Below are 22,210 nucleotides of genomic sequence, written 5' to 3'. Positions count from 1 at the left end.
AGAAAGTATACAACTTTCCAGCTCCTCCCAATTCAGGTTTTAATAAAATAGTTTCAAATTGATTTAAAATAAACTCCTGGAAAAGAAGAGAAATGTATTAAAAATGTAAGAATAAGTACTGCGTTCCTCAATTTGAAATCAAATTACTTTTTGGTTATGCATAAATTATTTCAGATTTTCAACGGCTGCCCCATTTTGTGCCAATTCAGTTACTTTGCATTGACTCTTTGCCAAACTGTTTTCCAGATGTTATTCTTATAGGACCCTGCCAGTCTTCTGTGTTCATCCCATCCCTATCTATATCTAGATAGATTCTCCTTGACTTTTAATTTTCATCATTTGTATATATGTCATTAGAATTTCATTCCAGAGAATATCCCATCCCTCAGTACTGATTTTCTTTATATAATTCTTAGCTGTAATTTCCATACCTATTTTTACTGAACTCTGGAATCTATTTTCTCTAATTCTATAGTCAAGGCCAGTTTTTTTCCCCTTTCTTATCTATCACAAAAACTTCTTCCCAAGTTTCTTTGAATTTGGACTTTGGTAACTAGTTCTTCCATATTGGGCACGATGAAGTCCATAAATAGTTTACCAGATTAAGCTCCTTGCATTAAAATCTCTACTTATTTGTGATGACATTTTTATAGCCTACATTTTACATGAAAGGTTTTAATGCTACAAGATCTCAAATTTTATATTATTAATGTAACTCCTTTTATATTCACTTTGCCTTTCTTTTATTCTATGAACATATGGTCCAAAAGTTTTTCAAGTTATTAATAAATTAATTAGGAAAATAGCTATGGGTATGCTATTCAACTCATCTCAAGTGTCTTTTTCCTTCTGGAAATCACTAGCTTATCTCTGTAAGAGTCCAAGTTGGCATTAAAATAACTCAAAATCAGAGGCAATAGAAGGGTTGATGGAATGATGAAAGGAAATCTTTAATCTATAGTCTATTCAGAAAAATGTGACAAATTAGTCATTATCATATTTATGGCTTGAAATTGCCAGTGTTTTTATCCTCAAATTCTGATATACAAGTAGAAAAATTCCATAATCAACTTCAAAAATATTATTTCATTTATTGAAGTGTTGCACACTTCTCCTATGCCTTCTTTTCCTTTCTAATTTTGCCATTTATTTAGCATAAAAGAAAGTTCTAGAATTTCAGGCTTGCCAAAATCTCACCAAAGATAAAAAAAAAAATCAGCACACAGTTAGAGAGAGGAATGGGTTTGGACTGAATAAGTAAGCTTATTTATTTGTTTAGTGTACATTCACAAAATACTTGATATATATTGATACTGAGGCAGGCAGCTACATGGTGCAGTGGATAGCATGATAGACTAAGAGTACAGTATTCATATCCAGGCTGAGACTCTCTACAACCTTGGGCGAGTCACTTAATTGCTATTTATTTCAGTTTCCTCAACTGTAAAATGGAGATTATCCAATGAAATAATATTAATAAAGTGCTTTGCAGAGTTCCAAGTCAGCTACTTGGCTCAGTGGATACAGTGCTGGGCCTGAGGTCAGGAAGACTCATCTTCCTAAGTTCAAGTCTGACTTAGTAACTGTGTGGTCCTGGGCAAGTCACTTAACCCTCTTTGCCTCAGTTTCCTCTTCTGTAAAATGATCTAGAGAAGGAAATAGCAAACCACTCCAGTATCTTTGCCAAGAAAAACCCAAATGGGGTCATGAAGAGTCAGACATGACTGAACACCAATAACCTAGTTCTTTGCGTATATTAGGTTGTATATAAATATTAGTTCCTATCATTTTTATTTTTGCTTGAAAATACCTTTACCTCTTTGAAGTGCCTCATTCTTTTTTGCGGTTATAGAGAGTGAATCAAAGTCTTGTTTCTTAAGATTGTCTATCTAACCATCTCTCCTAGACAATTTCTTCTAGGCTTGTAGTTCCTTGTTTTTATAATCAATGCCGTCACAACAATTGGTAGAGTTCTGAAATCTATCCTCCAAGTAAAACTATGAAGCAATAAGTAATTTCAATTACATAAAACCCTGAAAGTTTGCTAGATTTTTGTATTATGTTATTCTAATGTGAAGATTGTGGGCATTTAAGTGCATCAATGCCTTTTTATTTCAGAAGTTATGCTCATTAAATGACCTAGAAAAAGCACAAATAATTATGTAGCAAATTGGTAATGAAAGATATTGTTTTTATGGCCATGGAGAATGCAATTACATTTCCAGTATTAGAAAGGTCACAGTGGGCAAGCAACATTTATTGTTTGGTTGTTTTTTTCATGGACTTTTTATCTTTGAGCTCAAAGACATCTCTTTAATACATAGGAAAATATAGGTCTTGATTATTTATTCAGGAAGTGGCTTTTTCTTCACTTCAGTGTTAAGAAATAGTATAGTAGACAGTCAAGCTGAACAGTGAATAGAACTCCGGCCCATTAGTACTCTTGAAATAGACAAATATACTGTAATAAGCTGCCTTTTGTTTAGGGGGTGTCTTTTTAAGTCATGTATCTGAGACTTAGTTTAGTACTGGGTCACTTTGGCAGAAGAATTCATCACCTGTGAGTCAAAGTTCTAGTGGTTTGCCTCTTCATCCAAGACTGGTCTTTGCCCACTGGGTAGTCTATTGTCCTGACTATATTAGAATAATTTCCAGCTTGGAGATAGGTACCATGATACTATAGAAAGAGGCCTGGATTTGGGGCCAGGAGAGCGTGTCCACATTTTTGCTTTCTCCATTTACTACCTTTGACTTTTCTCATCTGCAAAATCAGAAAGTTGAGCTAAATGACAGAGCAGGTTCTCCCTAGCCATAAATCTATAATCCAAAGTATAATCTACTGGATGTTATACCTCCCTAGCCTTGTGCTTCAGCATACAAGGTCACTGGCTCTACACCACAATGAAGTATCAGAGTGGTCAGAGCAGACATTCCTGGAGGCAGACATGGAATGAGAGAGCCATCAGAGTAATGTGTAGTTCATAAGAGAAAGCTTCTTGGAAATAGACTAGCAGATAGCAAAGAAAAGATACTCTAGGTCAGCAGTGTGCTGGTTAACATCATTTTCTTAATTCTAGAAAAGCAGAAAAAACAATATATCAAGCCCTGATTTCTAGCATGCGCCTATCTCTGAGGTGTAAATACTCACACTGAACATTTAATAGTGGGATCTCTTGTACCAACTGCTCTAGAGCTTCCCTGTTCTAGGTGTACATAATCTTGGGAGCAGGTCTCTATAATTAATTCGTGAGGAACTCAATCCAGATGACAAAGTTCTAAGATGATTAGCAAAGCCCCTTAGTTAAAGCTCGAACTGTTTAATTCTGTGCCAGACCTGATGAGGACACGGAGTTCAACTTTGCATATTTGATTTCATTTCATTTCTTTCCCCTCATCCTCCTCAGCCCACTTATCCCCTGTAATCTAAGGGTATGATGTGCATTGGAGGCCAGTGGGGAGTGGGGAGGAGAAAAACAATAAATTACCATTTAAACATTGTGGAAACCTAGACATTCAAGATAATTTTCAGAAACTAATGGGGAGTTACTATAGCAATAACAAAATAGAGTCCTGGTTTGGGAATAGGACATTTAAAAGCATTGTTATTTGTTTTAGGCTGTCTCCATGGTGATAAGAGAAGCTATAATTAATTAGCAGCCTACTACTATGGTTATTTCTGGGTTGTCAATCACCAGAACATGAAGTGGTTGTTGAGGTACAAGTGAAAGGGACCTCTCAGAGGCTGTTTGTAAGGACCAAGGTGGTCTGTTAAGATAAACTAATTCCCTTCTCACAATGGCCCCTTAAACTACATAAAAAAGCAATAACGAATCTGTTTAAATATAGACAAAGGGGGACTTTTAGCCATGCTTTATTCACCCACAGTAATGGTCATTACCTTGTTCATAGTGTAACCAAAGAATAACGGTTCTCCCAAATAATAGTAATCTTGACTTTTTGTCCAAAACATTCTTTTGAGTTGCCATTGTGTAGACAATCATGGGATTACAGGATTATAGATTTAGAGATGAAAGGATTTTAAAGGTCATCCAGTTCAACCCATTTATGTTACAGATGGGAAAACCGAGTCCTAAAGAGGTGTGGAATCTGCTTCTCTGTTACAATAATAAAAATAATAAATAAAAATTATAGCATAGGTAGCAAGAGCAGAGTATAGAGAACTGACTTATAAGTAAGGAAGACCTGGGCTCAATTCTTACCTCAGACTCATAGTGGCTGCTGTGTGACCTTGGGTCAGTACCTTGGACAACTCCCATTTCAGAGTAGTTAATGATCTGCATTGATAACGGTAGTGTCTTCCTAAGAGCTCCTTACATAGATATAGTGCAAACAAAACAAAATTAAACACCGTCATACTCTCTTCCTCATCTAGAATGTAACAATATGGGGGTGGAGCCAAGATGGCAGCTGGAAAGCAGGGACCTGCTTAAGCTCTGCCCCAAATCCCTCCATACACCTGTAAAAAATGGCTCTGAAAAATTCTAGAGTTGTGGAACCCACGAAACAGCAGAGAGAAGCAGGTCTCCAGCCCAGGAAAGCCTGGATAGTCATTGAGAAGGGTCTATCGCACTGCGCTGACAGCAGAGCTCAGCTCAGCGTGGGCCAGGCCAAGACCAACCAGAGTCAGGCAGAGCAGGCCGTAGGGCCATGAATCATTGAGCTGTGGCAGTTACACCAAAGACCTAGCTGACTTGGAACTCTGCCAAGCACTTTATTAATATTATTTCACTGAATTGTCTCCATTTTACAGTTGAAGAAACTGAAGTAAATAGCAATTAAGTGACTTGCCCAAGGTTAGTGGGAAAACTGCTTGATCCCGGTGAGAGCAGTCTGGCCCCAGCCCTGGGGGTGCTGGAGGTGGAGCAGGGGTGGTGCAGGTGGCACGGTGGTGGAGGCAGCAACAGCAGGAAGCTCCTGTGGCTGCTTCCAGAGCTCCAGCATCAGCTGCTTCAGGAGTCCCTGGCTCACATGGTGGGAGGAATCATGTGGCAAATGGGAGCAGGAGTGCAAGGAGTGCTTTGTGGGAGCAGAGGCAGATTCTCTTGCTGTGCCCTGCTCAGATCTGGGTGACGGTCCAGGTTGGTGCTTCTTGGGGGAGAAGGAGTGCTGCTGTGGCAGAGCTTTCAGTGACACTGGAGTAGAAGTAGCTCTGAAAATAGCAGCACAGTCCCTAAAGCTTGGGACAAAGTACTCTGTACTCTACAAGCAGTCATACCCTGACAAAAAGCTCAAAGATCGAGTAGTTGTCTGAGAACATGTCCAGGCAGTGCAGAAGGACTCAGACTCAAACTCAGACTCAGACTATAGAATCTTTTTTGGTGACAAAGAAGATCAAAATATACAGCTAGAAGAAGTCAACAAAGTCAAAGAGCCTACATCAAAAGCCTCCAAGAAAAATATGAATTGATCTTAGGCCATGGAAGAGCTCAAAAAGGATTTGGAAAAACAACTAAGAAAAGTAGAGGAAAAATTGGGAAGAAAAATGAGAGTGATGCAAGAAAACCATGAAAAACAAGTCAACGACTCACTAAAGGAGATCCAAAATATACTGAAAAAAATAGCACCTTAAAAAATAGACTAACCCAAATGTCAAAAGAGCTCCAAAAAGCCAAAGAGGAGAAGAATGCCTTGAAAGGCAGAATTAGCCAAATGGAAAAGGAAGTCCAAAAGACCGCTGAAGAAAATACCACCTTAAAAATTAGATTAGAGCAAGTGGAAGCTAGTAGCTTTATGAAAAATCAAGATATCATAAAACAGAACAAAAGGAAGGAAAAAAATGGAAGACAATGTGAAATATTTCATTGGAAACACCACTGAACTGGAGAATAGATCCAGGAGAGATAATTTAAAAATTATTGGACCACCTGAAAGCCATGATCAAAAAAAGAACCTAGACATAATCTTTCAAGAAATTATCAAAGAAAACTGCCCTGATATTCTACAACCAGAGGGTAAAATAGAAATTTAAAGAATCCACTGATCACCTCTTGAAAAAGATCCCCAAAAGAAAACTCCTAGGAATATTGTAGCCAAATTTCAGAGTTCCTGGGTTAAGGAGAAAATATTGCAAGCAGCCACAAGGAAACAATTTGAGTATTATGGAAACACAATCAGTATAATACAAGATCTAGCAGATTCTACATTAAGGGATCAAAGGAATTGGAATATGATATTCTGGTGGTCAAAGGAGCTAGGATTAAAACCAAAAATCACATACCTAGCAAAACTGAGTATAATGCTCCAAGGCTAAATATAGATTTTCACTAAAATAGAGGACTTTCAAGCTTTCTCAATGAAAAGACCAGAGTTTAATAGAAAATTTGACTTTCAAATACAAGAATCAAGAGATGCATGAAAAGGTAAACAGGAAAGAGAAATCATAAGGGACTTACTAAAGTTGAACTCTTTTGTTTACATTCCTACATGGAAAGATGAGGTGTGTAATTCATGAGACCTTTCTCAGTATTAGGGTAGTTGAAGGGAATGTACATATATATACATACATACATACATATATAGGCAGAAGCACAGGGTGAGTTGAAAATGAAGGGATGATATCTAAAAAATAAAATCAAAGTGGCCAACATGGCGGGCAGACTGGGCCGGTTCCTGAAGGAGGCCTGGGCCAAGGAGCCAGTGCTGGCCGCGTCCTTCGCCGTCGGTACCCTGGCTCTGCTCGTGCCCCCCCTGAGCCCCTATACCAAGTACGCAGGCATGATCAACCGTGCGACCCCCTACAACTACCCCGTTCCCGTCCGAGATGATGGCAACATGCCTGGCATCCCCAGCCACCCCCAGGATCCCCAGGGGCCTTCTCTCCAATGGCTGAAGAATCTGTGAATCCTCCACCTGCCCCCTGTCCCCCAATAAACATCCTGTCTTCTCCTGGAAAAAAAAATCAAATTAAGGGATAAGAGAGGAATATATTGAGAGAGGGAGAAAGGGAGAGATAGAATGGGGTAAATTATCTTACATAAAAGTAGCAAGAAAAAAGCAGTTCTATTGGAAGGAAAGAGGGGATAGGTGAGGGAATGAGTGAATCTTGCTCTCATCATATTTGACTTGAGGAGGGAGTAACATACACACTCAATTGGGCATCTTACCCCACAGGAAAGTAGGGGGAAGGGAATAAAAAAGGGGAGATGATAGAAGGGAGGGCAGATACGGGGAGGAGGTAATCAAAAGCAAACACTTTTGAAAAGGGACCAGATCAAGGGAGAAAACTGAATAAAGGGGGACAAGATAGGATGGAGGGAAATATAGTCTTTTACAACATGATTATTGTGGCAGTATTTTACATAATGATACATGTGTGGCCTATGTTGAATTGCTTGCCTTCTTAGGGAAGGTGGGTGGAAGGGAAGAGGGGAGAGATTTTGGAACTCAAAGTTTTAAAAGCAGATGCTCAAAAAAAGTTGGTTTTGCATGCAACTGGGAAATAAGATATATTATATAATATATATAATATATTATATATATTATAAGATATATGTGGCATAGAAATCTATCTTGCCCTACAAGCAAGTAAGGGGAATGGGGATGGGGGAGAGTGGGGTGACAGAAGGGAGGGCTGACTGGGGAATGGGGCAATCAGAATATAGGCCATCTTGGAGTGGGGGGGAGGGCAGAAATGGGGAGAAATTTTGTAACTCAAAATCTTGTGGAAATCAATGTTGAAAACTAAAATATTGAATAATAATGAAAAAAATAAAAAAATAGAATGTAACAATATTTAGAAACTATTTTTTGAAGGTCTTCTGATTTGTGAGTATGATTTTAAAAAATCATTTCTTTTCCTAGGCCTTTATTTTCCTCATTTTTAAGTAACAGGAAAACTAACCTACTTTCAAGCTTTCAAATATGTTACAAACACACTGAACTTGGAGGTACCTATTACTTACATTTGTTAAGGGTTTAAAAAATGCTATTCACTTGTGTCTGACTCTTCATGAACCCAGTTGGATTTTTCTTGGCAAATATACTGGAGTGGTTTACCGTTTCCTTCTCAAGCTCATTTTACAGATGAGGAAACTGAGGCAAAGAGGGTTAGGTGATTTCCCAAGGGTCACACAGCTACTAAGTGACTGAGGCCAGACTTGAAATCAGCTCTTCCTGATTATAGGCTGAGAATTCTATCCATTGCACTACCCAGCTGTGAATAAAAATATTCATATACAAATACAGGCAAATATGTAAAATGGGATTAACCGGGAAAATCTTAATAGATAGAACTCCAGGTCCCACCAAAATATTTTCAGTGGATTTGGTCTGTAGTGAAGGGTTGGACTGATGACTTCCAGGGTGCCACATTACTCCAACATTCTGTGATGCTAGTATGCACAGGGAACTGTCCACTAGGCAAGTGCTGGGTGGTGAATTCTTTCAGACCTACAATTCAGGGAAATGCTTCAAATATCTTCTAATGTATTCTCAAAAAGATATTAAGATCATCTTGTCCAACCACTTCACTTCACAGAGGAGGAAGTAAAATCTACTGTTCAAATGAGCTCAAACCAGTCCATTCTCTTTCAGTGAGGGAATTGTTTGGTTGTCTCTATGAAAAAAGAATCTAAGGGGAGTATTGATGTCACCAAATTGTTCATGGAAGAACTTGTTCAGATAATGAAGTATGTAATAAAGATTTCCAGTGACTGCAATGGCTTGGGGTTGTAGAAATGTCAAGAGTAGCTTTCTTAAGTCAAATGACTATGATTAAGTAGGAAGGAATGCAGACAAGAATTCATTTAGGAAAATGAAACAAAAAAAGTAGTAGTAGTAGTAATAGTAGAGCCATTTGGGAATATTCCATGTTGTCCTAAAATTGATGGATTCTGAAAGAAAAACATTGGTTTTAGGTAGCTTTATTATTCTTGAAGAGTAATTGGTTGGATCCCAATAGTGCTAGAATTCTTATAGAGATTTTACACACACACACACACACACACACACACACACACACACACACATTATTGCAACAAAACAGAAAAAACAGACCCATCTGTTGGTGCCATTAACCCTCACCCATCACCCATACTCAAATTATTTTGGCCACTGATTTTGGAATTTTGGTTTCTATGTGGTTTCTGTTATTTTCTATAGGATGAAAAAAAGATCTTGTCTTTTATATGGGCTCATATTGCCCTCTTGTGGCCATTCCTGACACAAGACTCTACAAATACCTGCTGTTATTGTCAGCTGTTATTTTATAAATGAAAAAGGTGAAGCTCACAGAGTTAGGACCCAGATTCTAGATTTTCAGTTCCACAGCTCTTCTCTTAACTCTATGCTGATTGTTTTGCTCTAGGCCTGAACAAAGCACAGACAAACCAAGGCAAGTTCCCCTAAATTATACCCAAATGTGCAGGGTTTTTTTTTTTTAAATAAAGATATCTAATGCATTTATTCTTGTGCATATTAAAAATCAACTGGCTAATTCATGCCAAGGTAATCCAACTTCTATGTAAAGTACCAAAGTAATTCTTCAGAATGATTCTTAAGATCTGAACTGAGAGTGCCCTGCAGGGGAAAAAAAAAAGTAAGGTGGAGGGAGATTTAATATCAGGGTAAGTCACCTACCTCTCTGGGCCTCAGTTTTCTCATCTGTAAAAGTGAGGAAGTTGAGAAAAGATGATGTTTAAGGTTACTTCCAGTTCTAAATCTTTGATCTAGTGTGTCTGTAACGAACAAATGTTCTCATGAATGTGTTTGAATTCCTTCCTTGGAGACTCAGAAAATCCATACTTTTTTTTTTCTAAGCGGGAAAGCACCCTTCCCCACACCACCCCTACCCCCCATTGCAAATTTCTGAATGTCCTAATGGCAAAACCTGAACTGTCTTGCTGTATGTATATGATATATTGGATCTTGAATGCCTAGTGATCAGTCTTTTAGACTTGTATTTGCACAAGTCATTTCTCCTTCCCACAACAGCCATTTGGAAGCTAAGGAAACAAAACACAGGGTTTTTTTCTGCTTGTCAAGTTCACAGATTTGCATATCTTTTGCCTTGGGCTGATAAGCATTTAGGCTTTCAAAAGTAAGAGCCTGGTGTTCCAAAGAAAATGGTATTCTTTCCAGCATGCTAGAACACGATCACTTTTCCCCTCTTGCCAAGCAGTTTGTTTTAATTTGCACTCATAAAAATTAACAAGTTGTTTTTTGTTTGTTTGTTTTTAGTGTACGTGTATATTTTCAAATCCTCCTTCAGTTTATTACTAGAGAATGCATGAGATATCCTGAGGCTCAAATAAACATCCCTTAATTTTTATTCTCAAAATTACATTTTTAGGGAAACAGAATTTTGTGATGAGATTTAACTTTTTTTTTAAATTTCATTTTATTAATTTTTATTATTTGGGGCTCAGGGCCATTCCTGCTGAAAGTCTGTCTTCTGTTAATCTTAATATCACCTGACCAAACCCTGATTTGTGGAATAATAGTGTTAAGGACTGACATTCCTCAGGGAGACCCTAATGGGGAATTCGACCTTCCTAAGAAGAATCCCAACCATCCCCTACTCTTTCATTATCTTGGCAACATATAAATCCCTTCAACCTCCATCAGCCCCTCATGAACTTTCTAAATGTAATTTATTCTGCAACCTGATTTAGGTTACCTATAAAGTCTGTTTAACTAGGTTTATTTCCATGAGGGAAGTATGAGATTATGAGTGACTAAGTAAGGGAGTTCAACTTTTGTGACATTGAAGGAAGCACAGGATTGTGGATCTGTCTTTTAAAATTTTTATAACCTAAGAGGATCTACACGATTGCAATATGTTAGAGAATTAGTTCTCTTCTGATGTAATTTTGTATATAAGAAGCCTTGTTAGAAGCCTAACCTTGGTACAGGGTTATTGTTTTTTGTTTTGTTTTGTTTTGTTTTTCTGAAGCAGGAACACATGCTTAAGCATAAGAAAACCTAAGGATTTTGTTGTTGTTTGTTTGCTTTACCTCTATAATTTCTGTATTGTGGTATATCAACTTTGGCCTTAGCTATCTACGACTTGGACTCAAAGAGGGAGATATTTCTCCCAAAGCAATATGAAAACACATATTATAGAACTTAACTTTTTGGTCTTGTTTTATGCTGTCACAAATGGAGTCTTCTGGGGATAATGAATTCTTGTGTTATACTTATCACTTGAATAGGTTTTAATAGTAAAAACATATTTAATTTGTTTTTTTTTGCTTTAATACTTTTTTGAGGTGATACTAACTGGAATACGTAGGGGCCTAAGTTTAAGTGGAAAGAGCATCATGAGAAAAAAGAGATTCTGAGAAAAAAAAAACTGGATTCAAATCTTGGTTTTGCAGTTACTATACGACCTTAAATAAATCACTCCTTTGGCCTTGGTTTCCTTAGCTGAAAAGGGAAGGCATTGGACAAGATGATTGCTGAGGTCCCTTCCAGCTCTAAGCCTATGAACTTATGAAGGCAGTGCTGGAGAGCATGATAACTAACGCTATCATACAAAGCAGAAGCTATATCTGAGAATAAATGGAGGCATACAGTACTTGAAAGACTGCATATTAACTCCATTGGGGATTTAAAGTAAGAAGCCAGGGACCATCATTCTACTAAAGACTTCCTCCAGAGCAGACACCCAGTGTGAAAAAGACCTCATACACATGTTTGTGCACCTGATGACCATTCGCTGAATGAGAATCTACTGGTCCTAACTGGGAGGGGGGAAATGAACCCATACCATCAGACTCCTACGTGGAATTGACTACCCAAAGACAGAGTAAAACTCTATAAGAGGGCACTCAAAGCTACTTGACAAAGTTTATCTTTGTAAAAAAATTGTTTTTAATAGTTTTCATTATCCTCCTTGCCATGGAAACTGTTCCTAGTGATCAACCCATTGTAGAAATGTGCCTCCTCAGTAGATTTGAGGAGGGAGCCCCACATAGCCCAGGAGACTCATCAAAATGTTTCATGATATGTGTGTTCACTTAGTACTTTATATATAATCTCTCTCCTCAACAAAGGCTTCCACTGGGGAAGGAAAATGTTTAGGTTTGGGTTTTGTTTTTTTCCCCCAATATCTGTTCTATTTCTGATTTCATGTTGTCGGATAGGAGAAATGATAGTTACATAGATTATTCATGAGCGATATAGTCAGCCAGGAAATTAAAGGCAGCTTTCTTTTCTTCTATTCCCTTACCTCGAAAAGGATGTTGGGGAAGCCTAAAAGCCTGAAACTCAGTTCCTAATAAGCTGATACAGGGCTGTCCAGCCTACATCCTCTCTATAAGAACTATCTGAGATGTTTCTCCTCAGCTTTTCATGATTTTAGAAGTTACATAGTAGCAGAGCCCAGGAGGCAGACCCTGCAGACTTAGTTTTTCAATGTAGTCAATATTTGATGTCAGACTAATCACCGGGAGTAAGGCAGCTTTCATTTTGCTGTGTCTCCCCCCTCCCCATTTCCTAGCAGGTTTATACTACTCCATAGCGCCCTGTGTGCTTTCCTCTCCTGTTTTGCTCTCTGTTTTCTTCCTTATTTATTATTCCTTTTGTTGCCCCTGCACCATTCAAAACATCTATGGTTACGGTGAAATTGTTGTCAAAGTTTGGGTAAAATAACTAAATTTATTGAGTTAGAGGCAGTGGAACATAACGAAAAGAGTCTTGGGATCACAGGAAATACTTTCATGGGCTGGTGGTCTCTGCCATTGGTATGTGGCAAATGAATGGGGGGTTTGGAGGCTAGTAGCCAGGAGTGAAAAAGGAAGTAAACCTCTTATTCCCATTCCCTGTTATTTAGATTGACACATGTTAAGATTGTAGCCACATTAGGGAAGTGAAAGAACAATCTGCACACAATCATAGATCCCAGTGAGTAAATTCCTATGGATCAAGACCCTTATTTTTGTTTTTGTATACCTGCAACAGGAGACATTGCAAAGTCAATTGACCTCTGTAAGCTTCAGTTTCCTAAATGAAATGGAAATTATAATACTTACCGACCTGCTGTAACACACTGTTCTTCACCTTACGTTAGTGCTTAATGTCAGCATTCACTCTTTGTCCAGCCCATACAAAATGCAGCTGGAACTAGCACACATCAGAGGCCCGTTAAGCAACCATGGTCCATATTTTGAATTCCTAAATTTCATTATATTCTTTAATAAATCAATCAGTCAAGGAAAACAGCTTTCTGATTCTTACAGCACGTTCTTTCACTGATGTATCATTCTTGGTTCTTTTCATCCCCTCCATCTTACATTCACACACGCGCGCGCACACACACACACACACACACACACACACACACTGCAAGTCCTGCTAATAATTAAATGATATTAGGGAGCTTTGATTCATTGGTATAGGAGTCTCAGTGGAGGAAACTCCCTTTGCTAATATGAATTGACATTTTTCCTGCAATTTATTGTCTTAGAGAGTTCCTTGGAGAAGTGAGAGATTTAATGACTTTTCCAGGGTCACTAAGCCAGTAAGTGTCAGAGATCGGGTTTGCACCCAAGTCTTCTTGGCTTGAAGGCCAAATCTCTATCCACTAGACCACATGTATAGTAAAGGTATAAAATGATTAAAAAAACAAAACTTAAAGTAATAACAACAGAAATTAATCATTTATATTGTCATAATTGGGTATCCACTGGTATACTCTATAATGTAGATTTGCTTCTTATTATCCACAACTGGCAATACTATTCTTTTTTTCTACTTGTAGATGGAGTACAGGGTTTATGTTAGGGAACTACAATGTGGAACAGAAAGCAATAAGAAAAGGTAAAATAAATGCATAAGAAGGAGATGAAATAAATTCCATTGATTTAATTTTATGAAACCATTCTTCATAATGGAAGTCTCTGCTTGTAGTCTGATAAAAACAAAAATGATTATGATTTGACAGAAGTATAGTAAACAGTTTAGTCTTCCTGTTTATAGGCATCTAAATTTAGTGGTAACTACTAGTCCTCAGAGATGCATTTCATGAATTGAAGTTGATTCTATTAAACTAATTCTGTCTCCTGTTTGCAACTCAAATAATTGTAAGCAAGTACTAACAATTATTTGATTGTTTCCATCAATAGAATTCTTGAATTATCACCATTCTATTTGTCACTGGGACCATCAATGCTGTTTCTATGTTTATTGAATAACTTGTTTTGTTGCTTTCAATATGCAGGAAAAAGCATAAATAGCTCCCACAATGCTTTTTGTAATGCCCATTGTTGCTTCCTAATTGAACCTCCAATTCCATACTATTGCTACAAAACTGCAAGGTACTCAGCATGTAGGGAAGACCATCTATTGGCATAAATAATGAGAGAATGAACGAGATGAGGAAAAATTATATTTTAACTACATTGTTTTTGTAGTTACACGATAAGCAATTGGGTCAAGAGATCCACTAATGGGATTATATTCTATTAGAAGGGTTTCTTTCATATCTTTAAAGCAGCCTACTTGCTGTCTGACCCTGGAGGTAAAAGAATGAAGCTAAATAAATATTAACAAACCCCAAATACTCCAAAATTCCTCATCTTGGACATGTTAACCTTTCTTCCATATTCCTAGCCAGAGGCATTGTCACTACTGAGATGTGGAACCTGTCACAGACAGTAAGGAAAAGAGTGATCCCTTTCTGCCTTTTTTCTTTGTTCTTCTTTCTCCAAAGTCATAAAAACCAGAGAAAAATTCAGATAGAGAAGGAGAAGGTGGAACTGGAGATGTACAATTAGTAGTTATTCACATGTAGAAGGTAATTGAAATCATATGAGTTGATTCACTGACCAGGTGAGTGAATTTAGAGAACAGAAGAGGGCTCAGGAGGGCACTTTGGGTGGGCTCAAGAGCTGATAAACCAAATTCGCCTTCAAGTGACCATTGACTTTTTTTAAAAGGTCAAATGGTAAATGAGAAAGTCTGTAAAGTTTTTTTTTTTAAATAGAATTTTCCAAGTCCCACTATCACATTTTTTATTATAAAAAGCCCACCTATCTTTATAAGATTTTTTAAAATAATTTTGGTAGGGATTGAATAAACAATGTCTTTTCTTTTTATGGTGAAAAGGAAAGAAAATTGACTTTGGCATAATTCAAAACTATTCTAAATCCTACCATCCCTGTTTCTTTGTTATTGACCACCTAGTCCTAAAAAGAATGGTAAAATGATAAAAAAAATATTCATTAGTGTTTGCTTTTCTCATATTCCTCTTACAACTCTGCAGGGCCCCATTGGCAACAGGGAGATTTCTAAGCTAATGCTTAAGCACTGTTGAACTGATTTCCTGCTGAGAGCAGGATCTAGTAAATTGTAGAAGGAAGGAATAGTGGAAAGGAGAAGTTAGAAGGGTGAGTAACAGAACTCTGAATGTAAGTGTGTATGTGAATTGGAGTATCTGGTTTTTGTTGCTGTCAACTAAATTTCTATTGAACTTATCAAACTCTTTAAACATGTTATGTAACTAAAAATAGCTAAATGATTTTTATATGTTGTAAATTGGGTTTTACATTGGGATATGATTCCTACGTGTGGTTGTTGGGGTTGTGACAAAGTGCATTTGGCTTATTCACAGTTAAGACAGGCAAACTCCGTGTTTACTTCTATGATTTTACATTTTAAATTGCAGCACTCTGCTCAGAGGATTTTGAGAGAACAGAAAGAAAAAGGTAAACGTAACTGAAGATTTTTTTTTGGAAATGCCAGCTGTTTAATAAATAAAGGAAAACCTGCATATGTCAAAATATAAACGGAAGGTAAATTTGTGTTCTAATGACTAAATTGTTAGTTTTCCTTGTAAAAGATGCTTTTCAAATAGCATACTTTAAGTGGTATTTGAAAAAAAACTTTCTTTTTTAGCTGATTATTATTGTCAAGAATTTAGGAACAAAACTAGGACATCTTTTTTTTAAATGAATAAACATTTTTATTTGTTCTTCAAGAGAATTTTTATTCTTTCCATATATATATATATATGTATGTATGTATGTATGTATGTATGTATATTTGCTTTATAAACAGTTGTCCATCAGTCAGACCTAACTTGTTGATCACATCACATTGAAAAGAATATAGAGATTTCATCGTTCCACTAAATTGTAGCACAATCTCAATTTGAACCAAAATGGAACCTTTTTTGAGGTTTAGTTTATTAAGATCATTAACAATTTAGCATATAGTTCACAGTTACTTACAAGATTACAGTCACATTAGACCAGAAGAAAATGATTAGTCTATCTTGTTTATTGTCACTTGAATTTGTTGTCTCCAAGCTTTGAAATAGAGAGGTAGACTGATCCCACCAAGTCAGGAAAACTGATTTTAGAGTCCCATATTCAAATCAACTCAGTATCTAGGGGAAGATTATAATTTGAGTTTGTGATAGTTTGGGAAGTTCTAAGGTTAAATATGTTGATATAGTGAATAAAGGGCTCCTTTAGAGTCAGGAAAACCTGGGTTCAGGTGCTACATTTGATATGTACTGGCCATGTAACCTTGGGCAAATGATAACTTTTCAGTGCTCCAGACAACAGTCTAAATCAGAAATAAAATTTTCACACTGGCAATTCAAAATGACAGCAACATCATGAGACTAGACACTTCTCTGTCCCGAAATACATTGTTGCAATTATAAACGCTTTACCTGTCTCTGAGGTTATGGCTTAAGCAGAAATGAGTTACTGAATTTATGGGCCACTTGAATCTCTCAACTATCATAATTTCAAGAAATTTAACAAAGTGAGCATTCTTTCTAATGCATGAAGAACTCTTCCTCCACTTCTGTTTCTTTCCATTCCACTTTCTCTCTCTTCCTTTCTCTATATTCCATTCCTACTATGACCAGTCTGCTTCAGGCCTCATTAACTTTCATCTGGGGTAGGTTTAGTACCAATTTATTAACTTATCTATAGACCTATGAATAGATAACCAAATCTGTGACCCTAACGTTAAGAGCAAATGCTTTATGAAATTGCATATGGTCATGAAATTGTGAAAATGTCCACATGCTTTCATGATACTGTATATATTTTAAAATTATATTTTATTATATTTTAAAATTTACTACCATTTGGGATTAGCAAAAGCAATATAGGGCATTGTTGTACAGCAAGGGAAGAACACATAGAACTTTGAAGTCATTTTTTTTTAGTTTTGGAATTTGTGATATAATTTTGTAGCAGTGTCTTTCCCTTATCTTGTATTTAAGCTAATAATTGCATTAGTTTATGCTCTCTAAATGTACACTGCTGATGGGAAGTGGTAGACTGACATTGTTAGTGGAAGACAGTAGACTTGTGATAAAAAATATTCCTTGAATAATCCAAAGCATCTATATGCATATAATCAAGAGTTGGCTGGAACTAATATGTATCATCCAAGTCTTCAATGATTTTAATGATTTAAAGTGACAACATATTTCATTATCATAATAGAATAAGATTTGATTTTTCCAGTAGATTTAGATAAAGATCAGATAAATTTGAGTTACTTTAAAATGTTCATCTCAAATAGTTTTGTTTATTTGTATATGATATGTCTGATTTGAATCCAGTTGAGACTCAAGCCTAGTGAAGCAAATATCACTGGCAGATTGAGATAGTTTCCTTGCCCTCAATTCAATTTATTTTAATTGCAATATTAAATATATGAATGTGTAAGAGTGCCCACCTTCAAAGTCTCTTTATTTGTGCCATGCCAGCCATCATCACTCAATTTCTATTGCAATGCGTTTAATTGTACCTTGTATTTTTGCATATTTGTACAACTCATTTGCAAATTCTCAAATCTGTGCAACAATTTAACAATATTTGTAGTTGTCAACTTAAAATCAACTTCTCCATTGTGCCTATAGTGAAAATGATTACAGGTTATATGAATGCAAGTTTTATCATGATAGCAGAGCAGAACTGATGTAGCATACTAATATATTCATTAAAGTGCAAATGAGCAAATTATAATCCAAGGTGGATGCTCAGTTTCTTGTGGCTACTGTTGTCATAGAAAATACTAGTATGCATTTGGCATTGAAACCAACAAAACCGGAGTCTCCTAAACCCAAAAGAGCAGTTCAGCCCGCTTACATAGTTATTGGAATATCCTGACTCTGAAGGGATTAACATTTCTTTTTGATTTATACTTAGGCTACTAGATGCCATTGAGAACATTGGCAGGAAAGAAACTATCTGGGAGAGGAAAAAAGCCTGACACGTTATTCCTGTAGATTTCCATTAGTTAATGTTGCATTAGCAGGGAAGTGTTTCACTAACAGCTAACTTCAAAAGGAGAGAGATGTCGAGCCCCTGATTCAGTGCTTCCTTTAGGTCTATGAGACTAATAATCATTTTATCAAATTGAAATGGTACATTTCACTCTTGTCATTTTGGAGCAGGGGCCCATCTATTTATTTAGAACTGACTACAATATGCTACACCGAGCTAGGTGATAGAGGGAGGAGATATGTAGATCCCTAACATAGTCTTCTTGCCCTGAAACCCTACAGTACAGCTGAGGAGACAAGGCATAATAAACATTTAAAATTAACCAGAAATTCAGGACATTCATAAATGCCAAAATTCAGAGGAAGGAAAAATCCCTGAGTTGAAATGAACAAAAAAGACTTCATAGCAGAGGCGAGAAGTGAGACAATCTTTGAATGTTAAGAAAAGTTTCTATTGGAAAGAAAAGGTTGGAAGAGGGCATTCCTAAAGTGGAAAGGGGACAGACATAGCATATGCAAAAACAAGTAGATAGGAGTGAGTAAACAGTGGTCAGGAGAAAATAAATAGACAAACCATCCTGTCTACAGTGGAGGGTTCAAGATAGAGAAAAGTGGGTTATGAGGTCAGAGAGGTAGTTTGGACTTTTAATACTTAGGATTTTAAATTCCTGAATTAAAAAAAAAAAGTTTTGCATTTGTTCATTTAGACCATGAGAAATCATTAAGTGTTTCTTTAAAAAAAGTGATGGATGTAATATAATAAATGCTTGTTGAATGAATGAATGAAGTAGTCTTTTAGGTACATGTTCTTATTTTCCAAAAGCTGATTTTAAGAATTAATCATTCAGAGAGTAATTATTGATGCTACCTACCCCTTTTCTTCCCTACTCTTCCCTAATAAAACTTATAGTAAATCAAAATTATATTTATGTGTTATTATCAAGATAGGCATTTCAGTTATGCTTATGATCATGGTTTTCAACATCATACATTGGCACAGATTGCCAATTGAGAATGCAGCCCTGAACTCACATGCATAATATATTGTGCTTAATGATGCAGTGCAACACATATGGCTGTGTTTTCCTCATGCTGGCAGAAGACATTACATTTGAATTTCCAGGATATTGTACTTTTAATGTTGAAGAATGGCATCCTATATTTTCTGCTACAGATTCGTTTATGAAATTTGGGTGATGGTTCTAAACAATATGAATAGATTTTCTTTATTTGTGGTATGTCTTTCAATATTGATTTACTTGGCTATAATACAGATGCACTCATACATGTACATACACACACTCATGACAGTGCACACACACACAGACACACGATGTGTCTCTTTTGTTTGTATTGTATCAGTATCTTCACCTTCGGCCTCTCCTAGGCTTTGCCTTACATTTCTAACTATTGGACATCACTGTTTCTACCCAAAATGAAACTTAACCAAAACCAAACTCGTCATTTTCTCCTTCAAGCTGCTCCTCCTGACTTCCCTCTTTCTGTGAAGGTTGCCATCATTCCCCCTGCCATCTGGGCTCTAAACTGTGTTAACATCTTTGTCTCCTCCGCTTCTCCTTTTCTTCCCAAACATCATTAATTGTTAAATCTTTCCCCCTCATTCTACATTATTTCTCCTTTCTATTCCATACATTTCATTTCTACTGCTACCTATCTTACTTCAGGCCCTCATCATCTGGTGTTTGGTAACAATTGGCTAAGTTCTCTTCCTGCTTTAGTCTATCTTTTCTCACTCCAGTTTAAGTGTCATCTCCTTCAGGATGCCTTTTTCTCATCCCTTCATTTGGAGGTTATCTATCTCTCTCCTGAACCACATGATGTTTGCTTTCTGCCCTTTCACAATCCACCTAGTATAAGAGTTTGACTCTGTTATGGAGTTATAGAATTTGAGAGTTGGAAGGAACTATGCAAAACTGATATTTCACATTTGAGAATACTCTTAACATTTTGAATCTTGTTTTCTGAATTTTTATCAGCATTTTTTATGCTAACACATCCCTTGAAGCTTTTTAGCTAGACCCTTTTTTGGAGTTTCTTATCAGTGTTCCAAATGTCACAGAATAACATAATCTCAGTACATGGTTTGGTAAATAAACCCATTTACTTTTCTCTCATCCCCTTTCTTTTCAGATTTCAGCCCCTTTGGCTAGATTTGCAAATCTCTAGACTAATAAATTTTTAACAACTCTCATTAGATACATTTCATTTTTTGACCAAGAATACACTATTGCTATATTTGAAACCATGGTCCAGAAATCCAGTAACTGTTCTCAGAATCTATCTTTTTAACTCATCTTGCTTCTCAAATCTTCTCTTCTTTTATGAATTTTGTGGCTTTCCATGGGTTCCTGTGCCCTTAATATCATCAGTTTCTTTCTAAGCACATAGAACTCTTTTCGATTGTTTCTAGATTCCTTCTAGCAGTTCCATTGGTGCCAGCATGAATTACCAGAAGTAAGATGTTGTTGTCAGATTTGATAAGTGTTGGGAGGCTTTCCCTCATATCCTACAATATGTGCCCTGAAAAGACAGCAGATGTTTCTGTTCTTAGTTCTGTAAATCTTCTAAGCCTATATATGGCCTACATGGCATAGTCAAAAGAATATTAGATTTTTAATCATAGACCTGGATTCAAATCTAGACTTTGTTGTTTAAATATGCATGACCTTACTCTAATAATTTAACCTCTTTGCATCCCTTTTTTCTTATCTATAAAATGATAATGTTGCATCAGATATTTAAAGTCTCTTCTAATAGTCAACCCTTTGATTTCCTTGCTCAGTTTCTCTCCCCACTGCATAAATATTTCATTAATATTTGATGTACAGTTTTCCCTTCCATATCATAGGGGCTAGAGTGTGGGGCCCCGATCACCTGGAAAATCCAGTGTAAAAATTTTTTTGGCCCTCCCTTTGTACCAGAGAAGTCTAGATTTTTTTCTTTCTCTTTTATGGGGTGTTTACAGTACCTTATTGTTAAATTTGGGTAAAATATTTGATCATAGGCTCTGTGTTGTCTGCTGGCCTTCATGTGCCATCTGCAACTTCCACAAAACTCCCCCAAAATTCCCATTTAATTTATGTCAACCTGCAATATATCAAAACCATGATGAGGAAAGCTGTAATGTGGAAGGGATACTGTAATAGGAACTGATAGATACCTTTTACTTTTATTCTTCTCAGAGTGCTAGCTGATATTATTTGGCATTCACTGTAACTACCAGTCATTTTCCATTGATTTGGAAGAGGGATGAACTGGCTTTTTCTCTACTACTTGCTTTCTATCACTTTGAAGTTTCTTTTTCACTATGCTTGCTCATTCAGATGGCTTGACTCAAATTGTAAGATAAATTATAACTGAACTGTGTGAACACCTTTGTAGTTCCCTTGAATATTCTTTCTAAACAGTAAGTTTTCTTTCCTGAAATAAAATGTATTATATTTCTTAATCAAATAGTTAACATTATGATAATATTTCTTTCTTTACTAATATTTGGTAGATTTCTACTTCCTCTCAAATCTGTTTTAAAAGGACCATACAATTTTCCTCCTAAACATTTTAAACCCATTTAAACAAAACACAACTTTGAAAAGAAATAAACATTCTCCACAGGCATATAGGCAGACAGACAGATGGTGGGTACATGAAGCTTCCTTAATATTCTCAATCAGACCATGAAAGAGATAACTTTAAGAATGAACAGTTCAGTTGACAGGTCATGCCACTTTTTTATATTTTGTGATGTTCCCTCAAACAGTTGTATTTACAGCTTGAACTAATAATGAATTGAAAATGTGAGTTATTATGCCATATAATAATATTTTTAGAGTTCACCAAAATAATTCTGCCTTCCAAGATTTCCTTAATTAATAATTTTGTCATAGGTATGTCTCCAGAATGCTCTGAATCAAAATATTCATTTAAAAATACAACGTAAATAACCAGCACATTGTGCTTCAGTGACTTCGAGCACAA

General features: G+C 36.4%; 2 protein-coding genes across 2 annotated transcripts in view; both read left to right on the top strand.

Moving 5' to 3' along the window:
* Positions 1 to 22,210, top strand: part of FAM155A (family with sequence similarity 155 member A) — a 760,174-nt gene that overhangs the window by 554,963 nt on the left and 183,001 nt on the right. The gene's annotated exons all lie outside the window — the stretch shown is intronic.
* On the top strand, positions 6,604 to 6,906 carry LOC118848972 (NADH dehydrogenase [ubiquinone] 1 alpha subcomplex subunit 3-like). Its single transcript, XM_036758033.1, has one exon. The coding sequence runs from the start codon at positions 6,607 to 6,609 to the stop codon at positions 6,859 to 6,861; it is 255 nt and encodes an 84-aa protein (XP_036613928.1). The 5' UTR covers positions 6,604 to 6,606; the 3' UTR covers positions 6,862 to 6,906.

Source organism: Trichosurus vulpecula, chromosome 4, assembly GCF_011100635.1.
Source record: "Trichosurus vulpecula isolate mTriVul1 chromosome 4, mTriVul1.pri, whole genome shotgun sequence".
In the NCBI taxonomy this organism is placed as follows: Eukaryota; Metazoa; Chordata; class Mammalia; order Diprotodontia; family Phalangeridae; genus Trichosurus; species Trichosurus vulpecula.
Note: the sequence above shows the minus strand (reverse complement) of the source record. Positions and strands in the feature narration are given on the sequence as shown.